The sequence below is a fragment of the Vombatus ursinus genome, unplaced genomic scaffold (assembly GCF_900497805.2).
Source record: "Vombatus ursinus unplaced genomic scaffold, bare-nosed wombat genome assembly UNPS02014841.1, whole genome shotgun sequence".
NCBI lineage: Eukaryota > Metazoa > Chordata > Mammalia > Diprotodontia > Vombatidae > Vombatus > Vombatus ursinus.
Genome location: NW_020954619.1, coordinates 15929457 through 15953531, shown reverse-complemented (window position 1 = coordinate 15953531; position 24075 = coordinate 15929457). Strand labels below are relative to the sequence as shown.

At 38.2% G+C, this 24075-nt stretch overlaps 1 protein-coding gene across 1 annotated transcript in view; it reads left to right on the top strand.

The window, feature by feature from the left end:
* Window positions 1–3412: 3412 nt before the first annotated feature.
* The window catches only part of ANKEF1 (ankyrin repeat and EF-hand domain containing 1), a 51616-nt gene continuing 30953 nt past the window's right edge, over window positions 3413–24075 (top strand). The window contains exons 1-5 of the mRNA XM_027840433.1: window positions 3413–3483; window positions 15375–15750; window positions 17365–17564; window positions 18838–18987; window positions 19704–19827. Coding sequence (XP_027696234.1) covers window positions 15405–15750; window positions 17365–17564; window positions 18838–18987; window positions 19704–19827 — 820 coding nt within the window. The 5' untranslated portion in view covers window positions 3413–3483; window positions 15375–15404. The remainder of the gene's footprint in view (window positions 3484–15374; window positions 15751–17364; window positions 17565–18837; window positions 18988–19703; window positions 19828–24075) is intronic.

Sequence of the window (24075 nt, the reverse complement as noted above, 5' to 3'; positions counted from 1 at the left end):
AGTCCCCTTATAAGTTAGTATAACTGATAATCTATTAAGTCAAGGGAACAGCCGTCCTGGTTGGTGATGGTTCCGGGTTCAGTAATTGAAAAGTCATACTAGTTGTCTAGTAGGAGAGATGGAGGCCCAAACAAGCTTCTTATGTTGTCTTTTTCAGAGATTTCTGCAGAACTGCAGTCACTGGCCTAGCCCATAGGTAGATCCATCCTCCTAGGGTTAGAGCTTCTAAGAGCAGGTGCAGTGCAGAATTGTATGATCTACTGAGAAATAACTTCTTGGTTCCCAGTGTTCTCAAAACATCCCTTAAGTTTTGGTGCTGACTCAGGAGGCATTTCTAGCTCGTGATCCAGCAAGAGGGCCATAGTGCAAGGTGTTCTACATATGTTACAGTCAACATCTTATAGCAACATCTTACCCTACTATAAAATATTGAGTTATACAATGCATTCCCAGCCAATGGACCTTCAAAACAACTGGGAAAATGGATAAGCAAGTGGTAATTAGGTCAAGTATGTCACAATGCCTTCTCACTTGGGTCCTCAGGGTCTCCTAGGTCACAGATCTGGACTAAAGTGCATGCCTGTCTAATGTTTCTACAGCTACTGAGCTGGTGAGGGAAGGGGGTTGTGGGTGGGTGGGTTACAGGGGAACTTCTTATTGGACAAGGATTGTGTTCATAAAGTTTCCAGGGAAGTTTTATTTCAGGGTCAGGAACAGATGGGCTGTTGATCGAACTACAGAACTACAGAATTTGGCTACAGGTCTGAGAAGCAGGGGTGGCTCAGACTCAGTACTCCCCAAATTACACCATCTTCTTCCCCAAAAACCCACCCTTTTCTGGCACTTTTACTAGCAAGCAGATCAAGCAAGAGACTATTGGAAGGATTGCCACAACTTCATCCGTGATTAAAGGTGGGACTATTATTATCCCCATTTTATAGAGGAGAAAACTGAAGCATACAGAGCTTAAATGACTTGCCTAAGGTCAAATAGTAAGTGTCTGAAGCTGGATTTGAACTCTGATCTATCAGAATTCTATTAAAGCACTAACTCACTAACTTTGGTTCTTTGAGCAGATATCTACAAAAATGACTCCCTAGCAGAAACTACTTTTTGATTTCAAACTTTAAGAATGCTTTTGTTCTCTGTGGAAATTATTTTCATATTTAATAGTAAAATGAATCTTCTGCTATTTGTTTTAGCCACTGAAAAATACAATAGGAAATAAAATGGGATTTTTTTTTCATCCCAAGGAGGATGTTCCTAAGGAGTAAGAGTGATGAAAAAAGTCATATATAAATATTGATTAAGTGGGCATAACAATTCTCTTTCAAAAAGGATAAAGTGTTTCCACAAATAGCTGACATTTATATAAGGCTGTGAAGTTTGCAAAGTACTTTATATAGTTAACTCATTTAGTCTTTGTACAACAACCCAAATAGGAAAACTATTATCTTCTTGATCTTACCAAGAAAATTATGGCTTAGAGAGTTGAGTGACTTCTCTCATGCTAAACAGTTAATAATGTTCGAAGGGAGAATTTGAACTGCAAGCTCAGCAATTTGTCCACTGGGCTGTTTCCTCAAACAACTCACAATGATACCTTTATCTTACAAGTCAATTAGGCATCCCCTCCCAGAGTTAGTTACCTTCCTTAAGTCTCTAGCCATTTCAGTACATCCTACACACTGATGCCAAAGTAATTTTCCTTAAATGCAGATCTGACCATGTGACTCCCCTACTCAATCAAATCTAGTGACTCTAGGCTAAAATATTAATATCTCCGTTTAGTTTCTAAAGTCCTACACAACTTGGCCTCAAACAATCTTCCCGGCCTGGGTGGATACCACTTCCCCTTCTGAATTCTGTGATACAACCAAACTAACTTTCCCTCAGGATACTTCTCACTCAGAATACTTCGATCTCTAGTTTCCCTGTGTTTGCGCTGACCTTCCCCCATTTCTGGAATGTACCTCACCTCCACCACATCTTTTCCTTTAAGATAAAACTCAGGCACCATCTTCTGCATCACGACTTTCCTAATCACCCAACTGTTAGTGCCCTCCCTCCCAAACCACTCTGTATGAAATATTTGTATATATTTGTATTTATTCACTTTATGTTCTCTTCCCAATTATGTATGCGTGTATATAGCATTTATGTATATATGCGTGTATCTCTATATCAAATCTTCTTGTCTCTCATTAGAATATAAACTCATGAGTAGGGATTGTATCATTCTTTGTACTTATATCCCATGTCTAGCACCAAGTCTGGTACACAACAGCAACTTAATAAATACTTGTGGTTACAGACCCTCCAAATCGAAGGTATCAGATCCACCAGTTCTAGAAGAGAAGCAGAATACCAATCCTTTCCGTTAGCGATAAGTCGCTTCCCCAGTTGTGTTCTTGACAATGGATAATGGCGAGCAGGAAGGTTCTCATCAGTAAACAGCACGAGCCCCTCTCCCCCAGGCCACTAGTGAGTGGGTTGACCTGCAAGAGGTTTAAACGGGCCCAGAACAGATACATGCAGCAGGGCACCGGCTTACCCTTCTTCACTGTGCAATCCCGATGCTTGGGGGTTGGGGAGAAGGACTCTGCTATACAGAGCAGAGTGAAGGGCCTATAGGATCATTGATCTAGAGCAAGAAGAGGTGTTTTCAGTCCCACCCTTTCCATTTAGCTGATGAAGAAACTGAGGCCCAGAGAGGTTCATTGATTCGCTCATAGTCCCACGCAAAAACAAATGTCAGAGGTAGACCCCGAAGCCCGGACCTCTGACTACAAATGCAAAGCTTTGCAGCTCTGGAGCATGAGGTAGGGAAGGGGATAGGAGATTGAGGAAGCATCATTAAGCAGCAGTGACCTGGAATCTAAGAGAACTCCCATACGCTCCGCCCAGTACGCAAGAGTCAATCCACGCCAGATGATGCAGGCGAACGCCCGCGTTTCTGTTTCCCTGGAGTGGGCGGGGAGAAGGTGGTCCCCACACGCATGCGCAACTCGACCCCGCACCCCGAGTTCGCGTTCAACCGACGAGGAGGGGCGTGTAAGGAGAGTGAGTGGTTGGTTGCATCCGTTTGAGATTGGGCGTGCATGGCCCCGTGGCCGCGCACCCTAGGTTTGGTTGCTATGGTAGCCAGAGGCGTGGCCAAGGCGAACAATTGTCCCTTGTCCCCTGTCCCAATCTCCACCCCCTTCCCCCAACAGACCCCCTTTCCCCTGGCTCCCAGAAACCTTCTCCCTAAGGATAGAGAACTCTCTTCTTACCCACAGCTCCAAACCTCCAGTCCTGCCATCGGTGGCATCATTAGCAACGAGGTGCCCAGCCCTGCTTCAAAGACTGAAGCTGGTGCTGGGATAATTAGAGAGAAGGGAGGGAGGGAACCGGGACAGCCACCTGAGAGGGTAAGGCAGCTAAGTCAGCTGTTCCCAGAGCACTACGCTTTCTGCTCTAGAGCTAGACAGAGCTGGAAAGGTAAGTGCCACACCGCTTTTTCGTTGCTCCTTTGCAAAACCCTCCGCTTGAGATCTTTATCCACCTTTCCCCCACTCTCTTACACACTATATTTTTTGTTTGTTTATAATCCAGATTTAAAACTAGGATTTTAAAACTAGGATTCAGGTTGGGGGAGGGAAGTTTAAGGGACCTTGCTACACTGAAGCCCCTATGTCAGTTGATTGTGAAATGAGACTGCATGGGACATCCCTCAGCTTCCTCTCTAAGGGGCGCGGGGGGGGGGGGGCACAGGCTAGTAGAAAAATACTTCTGTGTAAAGTTTGAGGAATGTGGAGTTATGGACACACGGCTTTAGCGTAAATCCTAGGGCGACCCCTTCCCAAAGAGCTTTGACTCCCCACCCCTATTATTGGCTAGACAAGAGATGGAACCCTACTCAATTTTAGTGGTGTTTGAAAAGCTGAAGATAACATTTCAGTAAGTTCTAACATTTATTGAATTGTAATAGCTCTGATTTCTCTGGCAAATTTCACTACCTATCTTCCACTAAGAATAGATCTAACTCCTGTATCTGATGTGATGGTAATCTTGTGTTTTTGATAAGCCCTGGGGGAGAAGGGAGTGTGTGTGTGTGTGTGTGTGTGTGTGTGTGTGTGTGTGTGTGTTCTGGGGGGAGGGGGAAGGGTGCTGCCAATCTGGAAACACTTTGAATATGAGCCTGGTGATCAACTGACTGTATATTGTCATCTAAGCGTCAGTTCCTTTCATTTTGGAGAGGATGATCACCAAGTTGGCTACAGGATCATGAATTTTTTGGTCACACAAACCTCTACTGTGATTGCTTCCATGAAGTCTTTTATCAGTGGAGGACATGTCTATAAGGATGAAATCCTAGAAGTCTTTATATAGCACTTCCAGGTTTTCCAGAGTGCTTTGTTCATAACACTAGGAGATAGGTAAGGAGATATTATCCCTGTTTTACAGATGAGAAAACTGAGAATCAGAGAGGTAAAAAAAACTTTACCATAAACATATAGCTATGGCGCAGTGGGCTTTCAAAGAAGAAGACTCATCTTCATGAGTTCAGATCCGGCCTCAGACACTTAGTTGTGTGAACCTGGACAAATCACTTAATCCTGTTGGCCTCAGTTTCCTCATCTGTAAAATGAACTGGAGAAGAAAATTGCAAATCATTTCAGTATCTCTGCCAAGAAAACCCCAAATGGGGTCACAAAGAATCAGACATGACTCAACAGCAGCAACAAATAGCTATAATTGGCAGAACTGAGATTCAGAACTAAGCTTTGTCTGAATCCAAATCTATCACCCTTTCCACTGTACCTCACTGCTACCTTTCCTTCCCGACATGTCCAAATGTTTCAATTCTATATTAAAAGAGGTGGGGGGAAGGAGTAGGAAGGACCACTGTAGTCATTCCCAAAGTAAGAATTTCAACAAAATTCATAAGCAATTTAAAATACTTCGCAGTGTTATATGTATATAGTAAAAATTTCATGTATCCACTTCTCTAGTAACCTCATCAATCCAGACCACAGCTAAAAATGGTTGCTCAGTTGCTCAGTGCTTTCCATTAAAACATTACTTCATAGGAGATCCTGCAGAACCTCATTCAGAGATGTTTTTTTCTTTTTGACAATTCTGATAAGTTTGGTTTTCCAGTTGGCAGTATATTAGAAGAAAGTAAGAGGGAGTGGTAGGGAGGAGATGCTATAGGGTAAAGTACATATTGTGGATCCCTTTAATGTTTTTAAATGTGTAAACTAAAATACATAGTAATCCAAAGGAAACAAATTATATTAAATACAGTTATCAACATATATTCTTTTTTTTTTTTTTGGCTAGGCAGTGGGGTTAAGTGACTTGCCCAGGATCACACAGCTACTAAGTGTTATGTGCCTGAGGCTGGATTTGAGCTCAGGTCCTCCTGAATCCAGGGCTAGTACTCTGTCCACTGCACCACCTAGCTGCCCCTACATATATTCTTAAAAATCAATTTCACAGACTCCAGGTTAAGAATCCTTGTACCATACAAAGATAAAAGCAAAAGTTTTTGCTTTGAAAGTACTTCCATTCTACTCAGGGGCATGCAACACATGCTAGGTAAGAATAATGTAGGGTAGAGAGTTGAGGGATTGAGGGAGCAGACTTTAAGAAAATATGAGGAACTTTTAGGAGCACTGAGAACCGGGGATAGTTGGGAAAGTTTCTCAGAAGAAGTTATACCTGATGAAGAAATGAAAGCTATCTATAGTTATATGAAAAAAAGTGCTCTAAATCACTATTGATTAGAGAAATGCGAATTAAAACAACTCTAAGGTGTCACATCATACCCATCAGATTGGCTAACATGACAAAACAGGAAAATGATAAATGTTGAAGAAGATATGGAAAAATTGGAACACTAATGCATTGTTGGTGGATAAACTGATCCAACTATTCTGGAGAGCAATTTGGAACTATTCCCAAAGGGCTATAAAACTGTACATGCCCTTTGATCCAACAATACCACTACTAGCTCTGTGTCCCAAAAGATCATAAAAAGGGAAAAGAACCCACATGTATAAAAATATTTATAGCAGCTCCTTTTGTGGTGACAAAGAATTGGAAATTGAAGGGATGCCCATCAATTGGGAAATGACTGAACAAGTTGTGGTATATGAATGTAATGGAATACTATTGTTCCATAAGAAATGGCGAACAGGTAGATTTCAGAAAAACCTGGAAAGCCTTGCGTGAACTGATGTTGAGTGAAGTGGGCAGAACCAGGAGAATATTGTACACCGTAACAGCGACATTGTGCGATGACCAACTTTGTTAGACTTAGATCTTCTTGGTAATGCCATGATCTAAGATAGTTCCAAAAGACTCATGATGGAAAATGCTCTCCACATCCAGAGAAAGAACTATGCAATCTGAATGCAGAAAGAAGCATACTATTTTCTCTTTTTCGTTGCTCTTTTTTCTTTCTCATGGTTTTTCCCTTTTGTTCCGATTCTTCTTTCACGGCATGACTAATACGGAAATATATTTAGTATGATTGTACATGTAAGGCCTATATCAGATTGCATGCCATCTTGAGGAGAGAGGAGGAGAAGGACGGGGGAAATTTAGAACTCAAAATCTTATAAAAGTGAATTTTGAAAACTAAAAATAAATGTATTAATTAATTAAAAAATAAATTATACCTGGGCTGCAACTTGAAGGATGGTTAATATTCTGAAAGATGGAAAATGGGGAAGTTGTATATTCTAGGCATGCATGGAGATGAGAGATGTCATGTGGAGGTTGGGGAATAGTCAGGAGATCAATGTGGCTAGAACAAAGAGCACTTGAAGAAGAAAAGATGGAGAGGTAGTTTGGAGCCAAACTGTATGGAACCTTAAAGGCTAATGAGTTTATATTTTATCTGGGAGGAATAGTTGTCCACTGAAGATTTTTCAGCAGGGTAGTGACTTGGTCAGACTTGTGCCTTAAGAATGCTTTGGCAGTTGTATGAAAGATGGATTTGAAAAGGTCAGACCAGAATCATGGAGACCAGTTAAGAAACTGTTGTAATAATCTGGGTGAGAAGTAATGAGGGCATGAATTAGGGTGGCAGCACACTATCAACTATGACAGGCCGCCTACAAACATAAATTAAAATGGGGATAATAAAGGAAACTGTCAATTGGTGGGGAGGAACAACTTTGAATCAAACATTTCTGAGAAAAATTTTAAGATTTATAGAGAGAATTAACATAAATATATGACATTGCAAGAGACATTTCCCAAAGAGCAAGGAGTCAATGGATAAATAAAAATTTTTCAGAAGAATTGAAACTATGAACTACAGTGATAGGGGTGTGTTCCTGTCACTGATATGGTACGATATTTGGGGCTATTTTCTCAACCTGCACTTGCCCTTGTAGTTTGGGGTCCCCAAAGAGTGATTATTATTCTTTCAGGATTCTAGGAATAAATAACTTTGCACGTGACCACTTTTAGTAGTGCTATTGCTGAGCCCCACCACTGTGTTCACCTTTAACAATCAGCCAGCAACTTCAATTGTAAGGTTCAATTGGAAGTCCTTTTCTTTCATCATAGAGTCCTCATGACGTTCTCTTTATGTACATCTCTCTACTGGGTGCGTCATTCAGCTAGACTCTCAGCATCCGTTGCCTTTCTTGAATCCACAGGTAGCATTTCTCTCCACTATGATGGAGCACACTTCCGTCCATTGCAGGTATTTCCACACCTTTGGACACTACTGCTTCAGTGGCTATGGCTACGGCTACTACTACTACTACTACTACCACTACCATTCAGTTCAGACTGCTGATGGGGCTCCTGGATTTCTCAACCTTACAAAGTTGATTGGACACTTTTATCTCAAAATACTCATTCTCCTAAGATCAGAAAAGAACAAACATAGCAATAGAAACAGCCACATGCTCACAGCCAACATGACTTGTTGGGAAACAGGGCAGCTACTCTTCTTGCCATTCTTAGGTAGGAAGCTCAAAGTGTGCTACTTTACTTGGAGCTGCAAAGGAAATATAGAGCAATGAAGGACAGGTTGCCCCTCACCTATTCTGATTGAGTTCCAGCTCAACAATCTCCAAGTCATTAATTTTTCTGAATCCATGGACATTTAGAACAGTGTTTGTCATCATATAGTACCAGTCTCTCATTCAAGCATAGCTGGGAAGACATTCCCTCAAATTTCCGAGTAGTCAGTTGAATTCAAAATAGGCCGGGGATATCTGTACATGCCCTAAGGACTGGCCCTCACTGGCCAAACCACTCATGCTACATTAATATTAAGAGACATGTAAATTAAAAGAAATCTGAGGTTTCACCTAATGTCACTCTCTAACACCTCAATTGCCCAAACCCCATCTGGGATGGCCAGGGAGAAAGAGCAAAATGGCCAGTTACACCACTTGGATAAGCTAAGCGACAAGTCACAAACTGCAGTCCTTCTAAGGTGAGATAGAGAATCACTGGGACTCACCAAAATTTCTGCCACTGTATCCCAAAGTCCAGAGGACCTTATCAGCTGCTGTGTTCATAAGACCCCAGACCTTTGGTGTGGCCTTTTGCCTGAGTCCAAGTTTTACAGAACAAATCCTTTTATTGAGGGGATTTGTTCTATGAAGTTTGGATTCAGTCAAAGGGCTGCACTTGAGAACCTAGAGGGCCACATGTGGCCTCAAGGCCAAAGGTTCCCCACCCCTGCTCCAGGGCATTTCCATCTAACTTCTGATATACTTGGAAGATGAGTGGGTTTCCCCAATTAAAGTGTGAACTCCTTGAAAGCAGGGACTGTCTCTTTTTTTTTTTCTATTTGTATCCTGAGTGCTCTTAGCACAGTACTTAGAATGTAGTCATTAACAATACTTTTTCATTCATTGTTCTCTTCAACAAGTTATCTTTACAAATAATTTAATGCATATTAATTTTTAAGTATTTTTAGTGAGAAAATTTGTAGCTGAAGAAATTTTTTTTCTTTTCAAAAAAATGTTGCAGAGTAGAGAAATAATGGATGTCAAAAATATGAAGGAAGAGTCAATAGATTTTGGCAACTAATTGGATATGGGATGAGGGAGAGGGAAAGAAGCTATGAACTTGAATTGTGTTGCCCTTAACAATAACAGGGAATCTATGTGTATATGTTCATATATGTACATATAAATATACGCACAGATATATTCATATATGCCCATACAAATATATATGCATGCACATATATGGTCATTGTTATTGTTGAAGGCAACACAACTCAGGTGCATAGCTTCTTCCATCTTCCTTTCCCTCTCACCAAGCCATGTTCACAATTAGTTGCCAAAACTTGTTACCCATTCCTCTCCGTCTCTGGTAATCCACATAATTCATACATATGTATAAATATATATGTTTGTAGGTTTATATAAGCATATAAGGGGAGGCTGGTTTATAGAGAAATATGTGGCATTTAGGCATTTGGTTTTGGCTATGTTAAATTTAAAGCTTCAGTGGGATACCTGGGCAGAGATATCCAGAAACCAATTAGAAATATGGGTCTTGTATTCAGAAGAGAGATCTGGGATAGATACACAGAGGAGTGTCCCAAAAGTTTTAGTGGCATTTTAAGCTTTAATAAGCAGGGCATTGCCATCTAACCTGATGTACCCTTTATGTATCTGATGTAAGCTTTGCTGTTGTTAGTCATTTTAGTCACATCCTACTCTTCGTGACCCCATTGGGGTTTTCTTGGCAAAGATAATGGAGTGGTTTGCCATTTCCTTCTCCAGCTCATTTTTCAGATGAGGAAACTGAGAGCAAACAGGGTTAAGCGACTTGCCCAGGGTCACACAACTAATACATTTCTGAGGCCAGACTTGAAGTCAGGAAGATGAATTATCCTGATTCCAGGGCTGGCATGCTAGCCACTCCATCACCTAGCTTCTTGGTGTAAGCTTTAATGAGCTTAAAATGGCACTAAGATGCCTCATATATGGATTTGGAGTCACACGCATAGATATTATAATATAACCCTTGGGAACAGATGACATCACTGCAGGAGAAACTCTATACCAAGAATATTTGGGGAGATATCCAATGTTGGCAGGAGATAGAAGATCCTGCAAATAGGACTGAAAGGCAGTGTTCAAGAAGCTATAGGGAAAAGTAAGTTAATATAGTGAGTGCTTTAAAGTTAGCAAACGTCTTAACATATGTGGGATCATTTGATCTTCATAACTTTGTGAGGAGAGAATCACTGGCATTTTTATCCCCACTTTATAGGTGAGGAAATTGAGAAAAGTGGAATGATTCACTCAGGGTTCCACAGGGGAGATCGGAACCCAGATTTTCCTCGGCCATTTCTGCTACACCATGCTATCTCTCATGATCTTCAGTTTTAAACTTTTTTAAAAGTCTTATTCATACCTTTTCTTTTTACTTCACAGTCATTCCCAAAGATACTTCCACACCATAAGCCTTTCCTTAGAACATGGAAAAACAAACAAGCAAAAACCACTTAAATAAGAGCAGCCAACACAACAGCTAAGCCTTGTCTGACAGCACATGTTATATTGCGCTCCCATAACCCCCCACGTCGCCAAAGAAAAGAAACGGGTACAGTTCCTCTTTCCTGGGCTGGAGTTGGACATTGTGTAACATGATCTTTGACTCTGTTTCAATGTCCTATTCACTTTCATTGTTGTAAGTGAGCATCATTGTCTATTACCTGGGAATCCTGATTCTGCTTATTTCACTCTCTATCCCTTCATACATGTTTTCCTGTATTTCCCTAAATTACTCACATTTTTAGCTTCTTAGGATGTCATAAAATCCCCTTATATTCATATGCCACAATTTGTTCAGACATTCTCTACTTTATAGGCACCAATCTTTTTACCTGTTTTTTGCTTCTTCAAAAAAAAAGTGATGCTATGAATATTTTGGTATATGTGAGACTTTCTTCCTTTGCCTTTCTTGTAATATATTTGCCACAGTGGGATCTGTGGGTCAGAATATGAGCAGTTTAGTAATTTTCTTTATGTAGTGTCAAAATTTTACCAGAATACTTGAATCGATCTGCAGGCACATCGACAGCGTGTCAATAACCCCACTAACATTAAACAATTCCGTCTTCTCCCATCACCTTCCATTTTGGGGATATTGGTAGAAAACTCAGAGTTTTTTTTTTTATTTTACATTCCTCTGATTATTAGTGATTGCAGCTCTTTCCTATAGTTGTTTATAGTTTTAATTCTTTTTGATTAATTATGTGCCAGGCACTGTGTTAAGTGCTGAGGATATAAAGAAAGACCAAAAAAAAGTTTTGAAAATTCAAATTTAATTAAAATTTTTTCTATTTCCTTTGACCACTTATTTATTGGAGAATGCCTCTTGGTCTTATCCATGTGTGTTAATTCTATATCTCAATATTTTTTATAAGCGATATGTGGGGTAGATTTCCTTATTTGAAGGTTTCCTTTGTTATCCTAGCTTTAATTTACATTTATTGACAGCATGGAGTGGTGGATGGTCTTGGAGTCAGGAGATGTGGGTTCAAATACTGCCTATGATACACAAGCTAGATTTCTTTCTTAAGGACCATACCTTAAACCCAAATCACTCTGGCTCTCATTGATTGGCCAACTATAGGTCCCAGCCCAAGCCTCACTTGGTCATTGTTTGGTCACTGATGGCTCAGAGTAAGTGTAAATAGCAGTTGTTTCTGTTTTGGCCAGACACCCTGAAGGCCTTCCCCTCCCCAATTGATTTTTTTTTTGACTAGGTAAAAGAGACCATACTTTACCTCATTTCTTACCTTGTCTTAATCACTGAATGGGTGTTTGCCTCAGTCAAACTGAGACTTGGGAAAGACCTTAGATTAAAAAGGCCAAGATTTCCCACTGCATCTAGGGCCACCTGCAGTCGTCCTGATCTATATCTTGCCACTGAACCCAGATGGCTCTGGAAAAGGAAGTGAGGCTGGTGACTTTGCACAGCCCTCCCTCGCTTAAATCATATTCACTTGCAAGTCATGGCATCACCTTCCTGATGTCATGGTCCTCTTCAAGAATGAAGGCCAAACAAGGAATGATGCTTCTTCTAGCTTTGTGATGCTGGGCAAGTAAGTTGCTTAACCTATCAGTGCTCCTAGGTAACTCTTTAAGACTATGTAGAAATTGCATAGTAGCCTCACTGGGATTTCCCTATACCAATGAAGTAACAGAAAGAGACCCCCCCCTTCAAAGAATTCAAAATTAATGACCCACTTAAAATTATTATATTTATTTGTATATGTATCACATTTCACTACTTTATTCCATGAGGTTAGAGACAGTATTATTTCCAGTTTGGGATTATTCCTGTACCTTACACAGTGCTCTGCACAAAGAAGGCAGATATGTTTATTGAATTGAATTGAAAAATAAATGTTTAGCAGGTTGAATACCAATTTCAGGGTCATTCTTAAATTACTCATAAAAATAACAAGAAGAAAAGTGAGAGCCTGGGTGAGATTAGATAACAGATTTGGAGGGGATCCAGTCAGTATGGCTGTATGGCTTCCTCCAGCACTATTCTGTAGGATATGAGTCAGAGTGGAGGAGATTGATAAGAATGAGACTAGAGTTTGAAAAGGAATGAAAAGTGTCAGGAGAAAGAGACGAGGGATTCATGGGTAGAGGACATTATATGTTGAACTGATCAACTTATGGGCAATTTGAAGATTTTGAAGGAAGGAAAGAAAATGAGACCAGAGTAGTTCTGAGGACTTGGGAAAGCAGAAGGTTTGATAAGGACAGAAATTTTATTTAGGAGAGATGTATGGATAAGGATTTTTGTTGTGAAGAATTTTAGAGTTATTGATTATAGAGATATATGGCTTATGGGTATTGATGAGATCAAGGTTTGACCTTGACTTATGACCATGCCTATGAGACCAAGACAGAGTGAAAGTGTAGATTATGGAGGCTGAGAAGGCTGATGAAGTAGAAAGCCATAGTATTTGGGCTGAAGTCCCCAAGTATAAGAAAAGGGTTTAGGATAGAGCTGAAGACGGTAAGCTAGGCACTGAATTCCTAAAAGAAGGAAGGAGAATGACCTGGAATCCAGTAGCCAGTAGCCACCAGGATATGGATAGGGTAATATATCTGGAGGTGATGAACCGCAAGGAAGAGAAGTTGCTGAGTGACAGTGTGAGAGTGTAGAAGTGTTAGTAGAGAAGAACAAGAAACATCTTTACTCCTCTTAGTCCACATGAGAGGAGGTTGACTTTAGAGAGGGTGGTTGCTGCTTCAGTGAATTTTAAGGGGAGCCAGATTTATGGTTTTGAGGAAAATGGAAGGAGTATGAGAAGTGTAATGTTAAGGGCAGTTGATTCACGATAGAACTCAGGCTGCATTGGGCCCAATGGAATGGAAGGGTGGAGTGGGATAGGAAAATAGGAGGGATAAGGCAGACAGATAGATGTGTATGGGGGAGGGGGGAGGTTTCACCTGGACACCCTATGGCTCTGAATCACAGGGATTCTGAGTGGAAGGAAAAGTTTTCTAGTTTCTTAGCACAATGCCTGGCATGTAGTAAGGACTTCATAAAGTCTTTTTGATTGATTGATCAATAGGACAGGAGACTCTTGTGGGCTTCTCAGGTAGCAATGGTAGTTGAGCCCCAGGTCTCAACTTAGAATTGAATCATTCCCTGAGTAAAAGGTAGGTGGGGTTCATGTGACAGCAGGAAGATGTCAAGATACCTGTCTGGTTTAGCCTCTGGTTCTAGTCTGGTGGCGAGAGTCAAAGACTAGAGGCTAGATGAAAAGAAGCCTGAGTCTGTAATCTTTCTGGTAATAGATTTACCCTCTGGATAGTCTGTTGTGAAGTCATTAATGAAGGCAGTTCTGTCCCAGGCTCAATTCTGATGATGAATTGATTATCTTACCCTAAGTGGAAGTGATAGGGTCTCTGGTCCTCATCTGTAGCTCTTAGGGTGCTCTGCCATGGTGATTTTGGCTAAAGAACTATCAGCCTGCCCTCATTATGGAGAAGCTTTCTAATTTCTACATCCCAGAGTACTGAAACTGGCAGGTGGCCCTGAGGAGATAAAGCCTGGAAGATAGGAATAATGCTTAGCAATGATCACAAGATATATCTGGCAGAGAAGTACCAGAGGAAAGGAGAGACAGAGAGCAGCACAGAGACACAACATGATGCCCAGATACAGCCCAGCACGAAGTGGGTCCGAGAATAGCAACAGAAAACAATGGCAACCCTGAATTTTTGGAGGGTGAGGTGCTGTTTCACATATGTGCTTGGGCATCTTGTGTTCCCTAAATATGACCTTCCCTGTGTGTTCTTTTTGTGTATACTCCCATATGTGACCCTTATAGATGTCTTCTATACTCATCCTCTTGTGAATGTGTTTATTTGTGAGTGAATATTCCTTTGATTCATGGGGGAAATTTTCCATTGCTACTTTTCTTGCTATGTTATTTCATTAATGCCTTTGCTTTTAGCTAACTGGTTCTTCTGACTGACTGATAAAAATAAATACATTGCTGGAGACTTGTGAGCTATGGTTTGTGTGGCTTCAGACCTGCAGGGTACTTAGAGCCCTGGGATAACATTTTTGGAGGTCCCATGTGAAAGAAGCAGGTGCTACCCTAGGTGTTATGTTGTTTTAAAATGAGAAAATAACCCACATTTTGTTCTGTTCTTAATCCCTAAAGAAGGTTCACCTTAGATAAGTTGCCCAGATAGCTCTGTAAACCTCTTTTATTTCATAATTAAATAATTACCACAATGGGATGAAAAAATTTATATTTGGAAGAATAGGGCATATTTCTGTAAAGTCAGAATCTTTATGTTAAATTAGGAAGCATTCAAGGAACTGCAAGGTAAATGATTTCAAGAGTAATGGCCCTCTTCGATATGCGAAGATAAATCTTTACATTCTGCAAGAATTTAACAGTAAAGCATAAGCTTCTTGAAGACAGGGAATTTTTTTGTCTTTTTCCCTAGCACCAAGCACAGAGTAGATGCATTTTGTCTGAAATTTGTGGTTGAATTATGAAGGGATTGTCAAAAGGATTCCTGCTTCAACTGGTGATTGAGATTGGTTGAGATAACCTTTGAAAGGTCTTCTGATTCTGAGATTATCTATCACTTTTAATAAGCATTAAAATGAAGGTAAATGACTTAGTTATTGTATTTTATATGTACTTTCCATAATATTTTCCCACCAGAACACCTATATTTAATTCCTAAGTATATTAATCCCAGCTTGCATAATTAAATGATCCAGTGTCAAAATGAGAAAAAATTCAGTTCTTAGGAAAGAATAACCAAAAAATACAATTTTAATAAAACACAGAATGATTAAAACTAATGATCTTATATTTCCAAATTTTTGTCTAGAAACAGTTTTCAGGAAGAAGTTGATCAAGAATGGCTTTATCTGATAAGAGACTTGAAAATTTGCAGATATACAAAGTTCTTCAGTGTGTCCGGGAAAAAAATAAGAAGCAGATAGAGAAACTGACCAAGTTGGGATACCCTGAACTTATCAATTTCACTGAGCCTACTAATGGTGATAGTGCCCTTCACTTGGCCTCTGTCTCAAATGATGTTGATATGGTCAGCTTTCTCCTTGAGCTGGGAGCTCATCCTGATGTGCAAGACCGAATGGGTTGTACTCCAACTATGAGAGCTGCAGAGCTGGGCCATGAATTAACTATGGAAAAATTGGCCAAAGCACAGGCGGACATGACCATAGTTGATAATGAAGGAAAAGGTAAAAATCTCAACATGATATCAAACACAAAAGTGTACTTACAATAGATCCCAAGAGTAGGAGCATTATTTTCTCATTTTCTAAGTTGTGTCCTTGATTTTACGTGAAAGACAACATTTCCACACAAGCAGTTTCTCCAAAGCTTTCTCCAATGTCTTACCATAATTCAATTTATATTTATTGTGTGGAAATTTAGCTTTCAGTGTTTTCTTAAGGTAAAAGAAACCAGCATTAGAAAAATTAATATACATTAATTGATTTTAAAATGTAGGAAATTGTCAGCATTACATAGGATGATATTCTATCCTATATTTGTAATGACAAAGATATCCTACTCATTTTTTATTTTATTTTATTGTGAGACTGGATCTCCCTATTTCACCCAGGCTTGGAAGAAGTACATTGGCCATTCACAGGCTGGATACTAATACTGATGGCCACAAGAGCTTTAACCTGCTACATTGTTCCACGTTTTTCATTTTCTACATTGGTTATCCCTCTGTAGGTGGCCTTGTGGCCCCTGCTCTGGGGGGGTAGTGGTGAATTATGGTAGTGATGGTGTCACTCTATTGGTGCCAGACTTCGTGTGACACCTTATTGTCTTTAGCCATGCAGTGACTCAGAATTCTTGGACTTGAGTAATCAACCAGCTTCAGTCTCTTCAGCAGCAGGGACCATCACACCTGGAAGAAGTCCTGCTTAGGGATATTATTGTCCAGATTCTTATTCCTTTCCATGTTTTAGGTAGTTCTAATAGAACTGCCCTAAGCCAGGACCCTCCTTGAGGATGCTTATCCTATCTATAGTAGCCCTATACCCTAGACCGGGCTCAAATCTTCAGGTCTAGGGTTCAGAGAAAGATCCCGTTGGTTCTGGCACCCCATTTCTGGTATTTTGATTGCTCTTAATAGACTTGTAAATCTGCTTTGTGATAGTCATGTCTGTCAGAAAAGGACTTGAATTTTCAGACTGGGCTTCTTCTTCTGTCATTAATAATCCAAATACTGACATCTTGTTATTCCTCCTGTCAGTTCCCTAAGTAGTTCTGGATAGAAGGTATTCAACACCCAATCTAGGATTCACTCTAGAAATAGACCAGATCAACCTCAGGAATTTAGCTATTGGTTTTAGTGAGTCTGAGCGAGTTGACACCTATGTCCTAAAAAAGTTAACAGAACTACAAAACCATTAAGGTCAGTTGCCCCTTTGTGTGAAGTCATCTTAAATACATGGAGAAATTTTGTATGGCAATCTGAATTTTATAATATGAGGCAGAGTCCTTTTATTTAATGAAAGTAAATGGCAGAATTTAAACTTACTTTGTAGAATAAAGCTGTGGTATTAAGCCTTTACTGAAACCATCAGTGTTTACAAAACTTATGTTTGGGGTATTTGATTTGGCCTTTGGCATATCTGTGTGGGCTTATCAGGATGCAGATGTACATATCTATATCTATATACACATTTACATACATATAGAGATATAGTTAAATATATAATATATAAATATATGCTATATTTGCTGACTTTTAAAATTTTTTGCATTGCAGAAATTGATGTATTGCAGACCCTATTACTTTTTTTTTTCAGTTATATGATTCTGATTTTCTACAGGAATTCTGTTTTACTGCTTATTGCCCACCAAAAGACACTATCGCTGTGTTCTGATTGCCCTGGACAATGGCGCAGATGTCAACAATTGTACATTTGATGGAAAGCCAGTATTCCTTAAAGCTTGTGAAGAAGCACATCAAATTAAAGACGTGTGTATGAGATTTTTGGAAAAAGGAGCCAATCCAAATGCAATCAATTTGGTACAGCTTACTATGATTATAAATATTCTTTTAGTTACATAGTATGTTAGCATAATGCTTACATTTAAATTCTATTAAGCAGTAGGAGCTAATTTGTAATTGCTTAGAATAGTGGTATCAAACTCAGAAATAGCAGTTACTAATCTGTACATAAGGATCCCTATGGGCTGCATAGTGACCTAATTTTAAAATGTAGTATTATCTATGTTTTATCCTATTTGTATTAATTTTGCTAAATATTTCACAATTATATTTTGAATCACATTCAATAAGTACTCAGTTGGGCTATGGGCTACATGTTTGACACCTGTGGCTTAAGAGTACCTGAAGAAGACATGCTTTCCTCATATTTTCCTATTGTCATTCAGCAATTTGTTCTCTATTGGTGTTCTGGAAATTTATTTAAGAGAGAGACAGGGTGGTACAGTGGATGGAGAGTTGTCCTTGGAGTCTAGAAGACCTGGATTCAAATCCTGTCTTTGGTATGTGCTGACTGAGTAACCTTGGACAAGTCATTTAACATTATAGTACCCTAGATACATCTCTCTAAGACTATAATTTGAAGAAGAGTTGTTGATCTGATGGGTAGAGGAAGTTTCCTTTGTAGGTGCACCCTACACTAGTGAAATTACAGGTCAACATTTAAAAAATTGTTTTGGAAAAAAAGTAGTTAAAATTTTGCATGAAAGTATAATATGATTAAAGAAAAATAGTAAAAATAAAAAGTGATAAAAGAGAAACCACTACTCATATAAATTTTATTTTAATAGAAATAAAATGTTTTGCTATTTTTTCTATTGTGTATTTTAAAAAAAAACATTTATTTAGGTTTTTATTTAACTGTTATTTTCTTTCCTTACATTGTAATTGTTATTTTATGTCACTGGAATATTTTTAAAATTTACTTATTAAATACCTACAAGCTCTTTGGCTTTCATTTAATTATCTCCTTTCATCATTTTTTTCTATCCCAACTCATTGATCAGCTCTTTTTAACTTTGCAACACATACTTTCCTTAACATTAGTTTTTTTTTTTAATAATCACTCCCTTTTTGACATCAATTTTAGGCTTAATCATTTATCCTGTCACTTAAATTGTACTTATAAAAATTTTAGAACCTAAGGATCTAACAGTTTTTAAATCTTATATTCAGAAGAACACCATGATTTGGAGTTTGCAGAGCACAAAGCTAAAATTGAGATTTTGCTGTCTGGTGGCAGACTTGCTTTGTGTGACTGAGGTAATTGATACCTGCTTTTTTTCAATGTCAGTCAACAGGTCGAACTGCATTAATGGAAGCTGCAAGAGAAGGAGTGATAGATGTGGTTCGAGGTATCCTTGAAAGAGGAGGAGATGTTAATGCTCATGACAATGAGAGGCTCCATGCTTCACATTTTGCTGCCAAAGGAGGCTATTTTGATGTAATAATCTTGCTAAGTACTTCCAAAATTCCTTCTGTAGATTTTACATTTCCCTTTTCCCTAGGCCTTACATACTATTTTTAATAAACAGAGATTTTTAAAAATCGAGCTAACTGTGTCTTGAATGCCACTGTGACTTCCCAAAAAGATTATAAGCTGCAAAAATCAATTTCAGGAAAAACTTTAAAAGCATTTCCCTTCCTTATGATCTTGTTCAATTATATGTTTTGTAGTGATTGTTTCATTTATTATACTTTACTGATAATTTATCTTAGTCTACTCAACTGTAACAGATTTTGATATTCTGCCAACTGGGAGGCACAGTACATATTTCAGCAATGTCAACACTGGTTATTTCTTTGTTACCAAGAAAACATAACTATCATACTGTAACCTCTGTAAAATGTCTTTTGTGAGTCCAGTTACTCCTCTAAATTTTACATTTTAATCATGTAACTGTATTGGCAAATAGTAATTCATAGGTAAAATTACATAAAATAAACAAATATAACAAAATTGAAAGGGTATAAAGGCTGTCCTATTCCTAAAAACAACTTCAGTCAATTAGAATTCCTTTACCCAGTTTTGATATTTAACATTCTAATTCCTTGTCTTTAAGGCTCATTACCTCAATAAAACTATGTTTAAAATCCATCCCTGTCTAGTTCTTTTATTATATGTTCTGTATTTCTTTAAAAACTTTCATTTTCTTTTAGATACTGAAGCTTATTTCTGCTTATAATGGAGATATGGGGATTATTGCAATGAATGGAAATACACCACTCCATTATGCTGCCATGGGTGGTTTCGCAGAATGCTGTAGATTTATATCTCAACGAGGTAAATTTTTCTAATTTAAATCTCTCTGTATTATAGGCCCATATCCTTTGGGCCTACATTTTGTCAATTTATAATGTTTTCTACACGTTGTATACAGTTATCAAATCTTAATCATGGAATCGTGAATTTTTTAGAGTTGGAAGAAACTTTAAAGGTGTCATAATCAATAGTCAATAAATATTTATTAAGCTACTACTATGTGCTAGGTACTGTGCTCAGCTCTGGTGATACAAGTACAAATAAGGAAAAAGAAAGACAGTCCCTGCCCTCATGGAGCAAAGGGGTAAGACAAAAACACAAAAAGGTAAAAAAGTTGGGCTGGGGCATGGGAAGGAGAAGGTAGCTAAAGTGAGGGCATGGAGAAGTCAATCAAAGAAGTCCCAAGGGAGTGTGGCCAGGTAAGAAATGATATCATAATATCATGGAACATAAGAGCCATGAGGGTTATAGAGTCTTAGCTCTTCATTTTACAGATAGGGAAACTGAGGCCCTCAAGAGTAAGTGACCTACTTTTACTTTGCAGGGGGCAGCTAGGTGGCTCAGTGGGTAGAATGCCAGACCCAGAGTCAAGAAGACTCATCTTCCTGAGTTCAAATCAGGCACTTACTAGCTGTGTGACCCTGAGCAAGTTACTTAACCCTGCTTGCCTCAGTTTTTTCATCTATTAAGTGAGCTGGAGAAAGAAATGGCAAAATCATTTCAATATCTTTACCAAGAAAACCCCAAAAGGGATCACAAAGAATCAGACACAACTGAAAAATGACTAAACAACAAAACAGCTAACTAGCAAACTACAGATCCAGCCTGAAAATAGGAAGAGTTTTCTCATAGACAAATCTGTGACCTTAGTTACAAATTCATTTTTTTAAAGTAGAAAAAAGCAACAAGAAGACTAACTATTCTGGACCTATTATCACCAATAAGGGGGAACTGGCTGTGGAAATAGAAATGAAACCTCTTTTGGGAGTAACTCCATCCTAGAATGGTGATAGATAAAGGAGACAGCAAAGGGAGGCAGAGTCTGACATACATCCTAGATTTTTAAAAAGCTAATTTCAAGGGGCTAAAAGAATGGAGCCCATCTATTAAAATTTTTAATGAGCCCAGGAAGGACCAAAGTTCTCAATAATGAAATCTTAAAGACAAAGAGGGAAATAATTCCAGTGAGGATTAAGAAAGGAAGTTGTCTAGAGAGGCAGACTTGGATGGCAAAGAACTGTCAACTTAGATTTTGAAAGATACATACAGAAAACAGAAATAAAGGTGGATAGAAGATGATGAATATAAAATCATGGCATTTTCTATAATTGTGTCAACATTAAGGTTTTGAATGATATGAGTTGGTAAAGAATATTATAAGGAAAACAAGGGTGGTATTAAAAATCTAGACGTTTATGGAAAGAAGGTATACTAGGACCACTCAAGGTGGATATGAACATGACAATAAATAGCATGTACTGAACTTTTTTACTTCAAAGATAGAACAAAAATAAATACTATGGAGTTGAAACACAGAATAAGTAAGTAGATAGTAAGAAAGCATCCAGTTGCCCTCAATGAGTTCAGGTTATCACACACAGTCAAATAACAACCCAAAATAGTGAAGAAACTGGTAAATGTGTTTACTGAACTACCTTAAGAAATCCTTGATAAAGTATGTGGCAAATACAAAGCATGCCATAGGACAAGAGAAAGGCAAAAGTCTAGATTAAAAAAAATGAGTGGAACTTTCAGATTCCAGGCTAATGGATGTGATTTTACTTCCTTGCAAAATTATTTGCACTTATTATTAAAGAAAAGTTTAATGAATATCTCAGAAAGGACTCGATGATATCACAAAGAGACAGAATGGCTTCCTAAAGAACAGTTGACCACATTTCCTTTTTTGATATATTTACTGGATAGTAGCATCAGCAGAATACTGTAGAATTATATAATTTACCCAGATTTAACCAAAACATAATGAAGTCTCACATGCTATTCTTATTGATAAGAGGAAAAGATGTGGTCTAGATTTAAGTATTGTTAGGTGGTTTTGGAACAAATTAAATAGCTATACCCAAAGAATAGTCATTAATGGTTCAATGTCAACTTGTAAAATCATAATAAAATTGTAACACCTTAAACCTGGACCTTTCATTGTTTTTATCAATGACTGAGATAAAGGCATAGAAGGCATGTTCATCATATTTTTAGGTGACCCAATGATAGGAAATATGCCAAAATGTTATATGATACCACTGGGGTCAAAAACAAACAAACAAAACAAAACAAAATCTACACTGCATACAACATTGGGCAAAATCCAATCAGGTGAAGTATTAATAGGTCCAAATGTAAAATCTTACATTTGAGTACCAGAAGTCATCTTGACAGATGTAAGTTTGAGCACATATAGCTAGATAGTGCCTAATTTGAAAAATATCTTGGGGTTTTAATGAATTGTAAATTCAGTGTGAGTAAACGGCGTCATCAAGGAATCATGAATTTTAGGTTGCATAAGAAGAGACACAGTATCCAAGGCTAGGAAGAGGATAGTTCCCACTATACTCTGGTCAGAACTCATTGGCCTGTTGTGTCCAGTTCTGGGCTCCACATTTTAGAAGGGATATTGTTCGAGAGGATGACCAAGATTCTGAAGGATCATTTAGTTGGATCATTTGAATGAACTGGACATACTTGGCATGGAGAAAAGGAGACTTAGCTTGATGGCTGTGTTTAAGTATCTACCTGGCTATCAAAGGGAAGTGTAGGATTAGACATTTTCCTGCTTGGCCCCATGTAGTAGGACTAGTAATAATGGTGTTCGTTTTAGAGTATCAAATTTAGGCTTTGTGAAACTGAGATCATAATAATTAGAGCAATCCAAAAAGTAGAATGGCTTTCTTTAGGGACTCAAGCAAAAGCTGGATTACAATTGGCAATATGTACTAAAAGGGATTCTTTAAGTCTAGCCTGTATCAGATGATACACAAAGTACTTTTTTCTACTTTTGAGACTGTGATTTGGTATGTTCTCAGTTTGTTAGATTATCATAGTTTCATAAGAGAAAGATATGAGCCCCATTTCACTAATTCAGCAGAAGTTACAAAGGGTTAAAAAAGTTGAGTCAACTATGAATAAATTAGGTTTCTTAGTAAATAAATTCTAATTAGGTTTCTGAGTACATAAATTCTAATAGTTATTTTGGAAGTTTGTTTTTAAAACCCAACATAATGTGTGATAGAACAGTTATTAAAATGTATGTGGGTTTTTTTTGCGGGGGAGGGGAAGCAGTGAAGCAATAAATCCAAAATGGCAGTCCGTATGTCATTATTTTTTGAAAACTTTGATAAAATTTCTGAGGAGCTTATTTGTTTGTTTTTCTGTGTTCTTTATGCCAGAGTTACTTTTAAAGAACATTGAAAATCAACTATAATTTGACTTGTTTATAAAAAAATTTATGTATTAAAATTAAATATGATTTATTTTAAGAATATAAGATCTTTTTTTAGTGTGAACACTGGCTCCACCAATGCTGATTGTAATCCTCCCTGAATAAATAAATTGTCTTTGAGAATTACTGAGACTGATAAATTCATTATCCTAGACCCAAACTCATAGTAAACATCTACAAACTTCACTTAACTTATGTTCAGATAACAGGTATGGTTGATCCATCACTTGATCCACATTCAATTTTTTTTTCCATCTTGGTAAGACCTGTGGTAGTATGGTACTTTGCTGGTATAATCTTTAAGTAGTCAAAATCACATGCATGACAAGATGAGACACTACAGCAGGCATTTAGTGGAGGTGATACATAAATAATAATTACATGTGTGTTAGTACAAAATGCTTAATACTTTCCATTGTTTTTCATTTTTTCATTATGAGTTCATTTGCAAGATGTTGAACTTTACAATCAACAGGTATTTATTAAGTACCTATTATGTGCTAGGCAGACTCTCTCAATCAATAAACATTTATTAGGCAACCACTATGTACTAGGCCAGGGGTAGGGCACCTGTGGCTTCGAGGTCACATATGGCTTTCTAGATCCTCAAGTGCAGCCCTTTGACTGAATCCAGATTTCACAATAAATCCTCTTAATAAAAGGATTTGTTCTGTAAAACTTAGACTCAGTCAAAAGGCCTCACCCAAGGACCTAGAAGGCCACATGTGACATTAGGTGCCCTACCCCTCTACCAAGCACTGGGGAAACAAGTACAAAAAAAAGAAACAATCTCTACCCTCAAAGAGCTTACA